At 44.9% G+C, this 6,000-nt stretch overlaps 1 protein-coding gene across 2 annotated transcripts in view; it reads left to right on the top strand.

The window, feature by feature from the left end:
- Positions 1-215: 215 nt before the first annotated feature.
- The window catches only part of LOC138747061 (prostaglandin E synthase 3-like), a 30,029-nt gene continuing 24,244 nt past the window's right edge, over positions 216-6,000 (top strand). For both annotated transcript variants that reach the window (XM_069905960.1, XM_069905959.1), the window contains exon 1: positions 216-349. In XM_069905960.1, the coding sequence (XP_069762061.1) occupies positions 348-349 (2 nt within the window). In that variant the 5' untranslated portion in view covers positions 216-347. The remainder of the gene's footprint in view (positions 350-6,000) is intronic.

Genomic DNA, 6,000 nt, shown 5'->3' with positions numbered 1-6,000 from the left:
ACAATGCGCCTCAGAAATGAACCTGTTAACGACGTTGCAGCTCAACCGAGCGCCCATTCACTCGCCGAGCACGTCCGCAGCGGGACCCGTCTTTGGCGGAAAGCACGGAGGGAGGGAACGGCCCCGCGCGCCTCCAGCCGTGCGCGCAAAGCCGGCCCAATCAAAATGGGCAGCGACGTCACGGGACGTGGTAACCATGGCAAGCGGTGGGCTCGCGCGTGCTGCGTCACTACCCGGGCGAAGGGGAGAGAGGAGGGAGGGAAAGCAGCAGCGGCAGAGCGCGGTTGTCTTGACGCCACTTCGTTGCGAGCTTCCCGTGTCCAAGGAGAGCTTGAACCACAGCAACCATGTGAGTAAACGGTCTCGCCTGTCCTAATGATGTGTCCTTCTTGCCTATCGGGGGCTGCGAGGAGAAGTGTGAGTGAGGCGCTTTTTAAAAAAAACCATGCTAGGCCGCACCATCCCTCATCGACACCCCTCCCATAAAAATAATTAAACCTGTGAGGGTGAAACTGGAATTGAAGGTAAAAGATGAGGAACACTTTTTTTTCTTCTTCACAGTGTCTTAGTGAACGCTTGTAAATTTTAGCTCGAACCTTGTGAGGATTTGTGGTGGTTTAAAGCCTTTTAGTTTTAATGTAAGGGATTGCAATCGGGTGGCGGTTGTTGTAGGGGAGGGAGCGGCCGGCCCCACCGGTGCTCGCAACACGTGAGGCCAATGAAGCCAGGGCCGAGGGCCGGTTCCAGCGCAAAAACCTCCCCTCCGTCCCAGGAGGAACAGCCCTCCACTCCACTTCCTATCTCCACCCTACTTTTTCACACGCTGCGTGATTACATCCATTTTGCCTCGGCAGCGCGAAACGGTGGCGCAACTGCGGCGCTTGAAAGCTCAGTGAGCTTCGAGAAACTTCTGTGGGTCGCGCGCAGGCGCGCACTCGCCTTCTGGAACGGCTCTGGGGTCCTTTCGAACAGAGTCGACGGAGTCCTCTTCTCAACGGCCACGGGGAGCTGTTGGCCAGGGCTGTGGCGCAGTATAACGATGTGATCGCGGCCCTGTCTGGGCAGCCTTGCCCCCACCTCGCCCTCTCTCTCTTTCTCCCCGCCGATCCCCTCCCTCTTCCTGCCGCTATCGCTTCCCCCTCCCTCTTCCCCTCGCCCATGCTTATCATGTGCATACATTTTTTTTGCAGGGCTCTCTGCACATGCAATAAATCAAGAGGCTCCAAGGACTGCAAGGCTTTACTATATCTATTTATAGGATCGCGTATTCTATATTAATTCCCAGGCTTGGTAGAGCAGCTATTCTGATTATTTACATGTTCCTTGCATATGGATCGATAACGCTCAAGGCAACGTGTTAATGAGTTTTCTCCAGGGTGCAGTGCATTTTTTCTTTTTTTTTGCAGTACTGTTTTTATCTGTTCTCGATGGGGGCGATCTGAGTTTTTGTCAAGGATGTGGAGGGCTACACTGAAGGCTGGGATTTGGGTATCAGATGCACGTGGAGATAAAACAAAAGACTGCTCTGTGAAGCTCTAGTAATGAAGGGAGTAACACACCCACTTTTAGTCAGTTAATTCCTAACTGAAGTTAATTAACAGTTAATTACTAATCTGAAGGTTCAATTTTTTTGCAGCAAATTGTTTTAGTACATCACTATCCAGTGCAGGCATCAGTTTTGTGAATGTATGGTTTGGGAGGCACTAGAACCTTGGCATTAGTGAACATATTCTTAATTGCATTTAGATATTAGGTAAAAGTTTGTTTGGTCCTTTGTAATGTGACAGTATAGCATTAGGTGTTTCTTGAGCATTTTTATTGTATTTGCAATTTCAGAATCCGAATTTGTCATGAACAAGTCATGAAATTGGGTGTTTTTACAGCATCCTCATGGTGCAAATATTCACATTATAACCATCTTGCATTACTATATAAAAAAAAATTAAAATAATAGCGCACAAAAAGTAAAGCAGTGTTCATTGCTTATTCAGGAATTTGATGACAGCAGGGAAGAAGTTGTCCTTGTGCTGTTCAGTGCTTGTCTTGAGGCTCCTGCTTCTTTTTCTCACGGTAGCAGCGTGAAGAGGGCATGGCCTGGGGGGGTGGGGGTCTTTGAGGAAAGAGGCTGCTTTTTTAAGACACTGCCTCCTGTCGATGTCCTCGATGGAGTGAAGTCTGGTGCCCGTGATATGTCGCAGGACGAGTTAACAACCGTCTGGAGTTTATTCTTGTCCTGAGAGTTGGCGCCTTCATATCAGGCAGTGACACCACCAGCTAGAATACTCTCCACCGTACACCTGTAGAAGTTTACAAGAGTCTTTAGTGACACGCCCAATCTCTTCAGACATCGCACAAGTATAGCCGTGAGTGCCGCCTTTGTGATTGCATCAACATGGAGGCTCCAGGACAGATCTTGGCAGATGTTGACAGGAATTTGAAGTTCTTGACCCTCTCCAAGACTGATCCCCCGATGAGGACTGGATCGTGTTCCCCTGACGTCCACAATGATCTTGGGTTTTGCCGCCAAAAATGCCTCAGCAATTCGAGAGGTTGCTGGATTTTAAATATTGTGAGCTATCTCGACTACTATGACCACCCTCTGGACTTCAAAAAATATCTCCTGAACTTGTAACAGTCTGCCTTAAACCAATGCTTTCTGGTTGTAGCTACCTCTGCTGTGGGGGAAAAAAATTACTGTCTACATTGTGCCATTTGTAGTTTTGTACACCTATATCGGCTACCTCCCTCAGCCTTAGCTGGTTCAATGAAAACGCACAGCTTAGCTCCTTGTAATTAACATTTCATCTCAAGCAATATCTTGATGAATTTCTTTTCAGCCTCTCAGAGCAATTGTCCTTTCTATACAGTGGCAACCAAAATGGAACAATATTCAAGGTCAATTTATTATCTGGTTAAACAGGTCTATGATGCTACACACTTTAAAAAAAACATAGACATAACACATACAGTCAAATGATACATATGCAGAGTCCTTGTTTACAAATATTGTAATAAATATTATTGTTGAATAAATAGTTGAGTCACAGGGTTTGTATGAGCAGTTCATACAAACCCTGTATCAGCAGTCTTACTGTCCCTGTGTCAGCAGTCATCAGACTGTATCAGCAGTCTCACTGCCTGTGGGAAGAAGCTGTTTCTCAGCTTGGTAGTTCTTGCACTGATATTCTTAAACTCTTTCCTGATGGGAGTACTGAAAGATGCTGTGTAGGTGGTAGTGGTCCTCACTAATTTTGCAAGCCCTCAGATGATTGGGGGGGTGGGGGGAGGGAGATTCCAGTGATTCTCTCTGCTGCTCTTGTGGTCCTGTGGATTGACCCCCAATCCAATGTTCGACAGCAACTGCCACATTGTGATGCAGCCGGCCAGGATGCTCTCGGTAGAGTTCCTGTCTAAAGTTGATGGAATGGTGGCCGGTAGCCTTATTGCTTCATTCTTCTTTGGAAGTGCAGTCGCTTTTGCACCATCCTGACAAAGTGATGAAATGTGTGTTCAGGATAGGTCACTACTTAAGTGTACTTCGAGGAACTTAGTGCTCTCTCCCCTCTCCACTACTGAGCTATTAATGTGCAGTCGAGGATTGTTGACCCTTCCTGAAGTCCACAATCATCTCTGGCTTGTACACATTGAGGCTTGGATTGTTAATTCTCGCACCATTTCATGATTTGGTCTCAGCAATATTTACAAGTTGGACTACAATCTGTGTGCTCTGATATTTTATGCTAACTAATGAAGTCCAGTGTCCCCTCTGCTGCCTTTCTCATTTGTATCTAACTGCTGCTACTTTTAAGGATCCTTAGATTTGTACAGCAAGATTTATTTTCGTACATGCTAGGGCAAAGCTGGCCAAACGAGGCTTTTTGGCATGAATGTGTGGCTCACAAGGGTTTTGGCTATGTAGTGTTGGTGAGTGTGGCTTGATTGTGATGTGTGTGGGTGTGTTGCCAGCAGTGGAATCAACGGAGTGTTCGTGTGATTCAGGCTTTGCGTCCATTCGAGCTCCCAATGCCCCAGACATGCGTCTGAGCTTCCAATGCTCCGGCTGCTGCCTGGAGGTCCTGATTCCCTATCTGCCTTGCCTACCGAAGTTCCTGACGACCCAACTGCAGACTCTTGGCCCCGGCTCATGGCCTATCCGAGCTCTTGATGTCTCAAGTGACTCGGGTACTTAACGCGGTCAAAAGTTGTATGTGTGTAATAATTGATACCCCCTAAATTTTATACCAAAACTTGGTCCACACAATTTGATTATTATAGAAGTGTTTGTTGTGTACAATTTGATTATTGAATCTAATACAAATGAGAAGTTTAAAAACTACATACATTAATATTGTTACATCTATTTCTTGTATAAAATAATTCTATCAAAATGTGCGAGCAAGATTAAAAGAGTATAATATTTTTTCAAGTCTTGTGGCTCTCGGAACATCTGAAGTTTACCTTAATCAAGTTTGGCCACTGGGAGGTCACATAATGGAGTAGTGGCTGGTTGGGGAAAACCAGCCCTCCACGGAGAAAGTGAAAAAGAGAGTAAAAAGCAAAGCAGAACAATTAAAACCTAGAGAAGCTGCAAGACAAAGTGAACAAGAAGATCTTGAGGATGACTCCAAAGAAAGACCAGAACGACAGACAAAGAAGAAGTAATAGAAACTCCCAGAAAAAAAGGAAGAAGGCCTTACCTGTAAATGGGAGCAGGGAGTTCCCACCAAAAAATTGGCCTGACCTCCGAAGCCGGTAAGAGACCAACTGGGCGGTGATGTCTGCCGGGGTGGACTACAATAATGGCTCGCAGAGCCAGAAAAAGAAGCGCAAATGCAACTGCTAGCGTGTTCGCAGTACATGGACGACGCTGACGGGAGCGGAGCCCAGCAGCAGGACGGTGCAGAAACAGCTGGAGCAACCAGAGAGGAGACATCGATGGAGGAGGAAGCACCACGAAGACAAGGAGCTAGAGAAGGAAGACAAAGAGAAAGATAAAGACCCTAAAGGGAAAATAGAAGGTTTAAAAAAAAAGCAGCTGATAGATGAAGAATATTTTGATGACCCAAAATGGACATCTTAATGACAGAATTTAATACAATAAAAAAAATTGGAAAGGGCAGAAGTAAGAATGCAAATAATGAAATTGCTATAGCAGAAATAGGAAAAAGAATTGATGAAGTGGAAGAAAGAGGGGAAACTGGAAATGGAGATGAATGACCGACAAGAAAAGCTGGAAGATAGAGACAAGGAAAGTAAGGAGACACAAGATTTGCTAGCTCAAAAAATTGACATTTTGGAGAACTTTAGCAGACGCAACAACATAAAAATGGGCATGAAAGAAGGCGAACAAGGAGCAGACATAAAAGGATTTATAAAAAGATGGATCCCACAAATCTTGGGAGTGGAAGAACTCTAAGAAGAAATAGAAATCGAAAGAGCCCACAGAACATTGGCACCAAAGCCACAACCACATCAAAAGCCGCGCTCCATATTAATAAAGTTACTAGGATACACAATGAGAGAGAAAATATTGGAGCTGGCAAAGGAAAGAGTGAAGGAAAATAAAGAACCATTGGAATACAATGGGAAAATAATATTTTTCTACCCGAAAATTAGCTTTGAACTCTTAAAGAAACGAAAGGACTTCAACGTGGCAAAAAGCGGTATTATGGAGAAAAGGCTACAATTTTGTGCTACGACATCCAGCAGTGCAAAAGGTATTCATCCCTGGTGAGCAGATCCGGAAAAAGCTCATCGCTTTTCAGAACGATTGCCAAACAGACGAGATGAGGAGTATTAAAAAGATTTTTTAAGACAATGTATAGAAATAAGTTGATAATGTGAATACAGATGATTAAGGTGGAAAAAGAGAAAAGAAAGAGCTTTGTTATATTTTTAGAAAAATGTTTTTCTGGGAAAGGGGGAAAAGATCTACCACTGCGAAATCTGTTGACACTTGTGGTCATTATCGCAACCCAGGTGGAAAAGGGAGTTGTGGTT

Source organism: Narcine bancroftii, chromosome 12 (genome assembly GCF_036971445.1).
Source record: "Narcine bancroftii isolate sNarBan1 chromosome 12, sNarBan1.hap1, whole genome shotgun sequence".
In the NCBI taxonomy this organism is placed as follows: domain Eukaryota; kingdom Metazoa; phylum Chordata; class Chondrichthyes; order Torpediniformes; family Narcinidae; genus Narcine; species Narcine bancroftii.
Note: the sequence above shows the minus strand (reverse complement) of the source record. Positions and strands in the feature narration are given on the sequence as shown.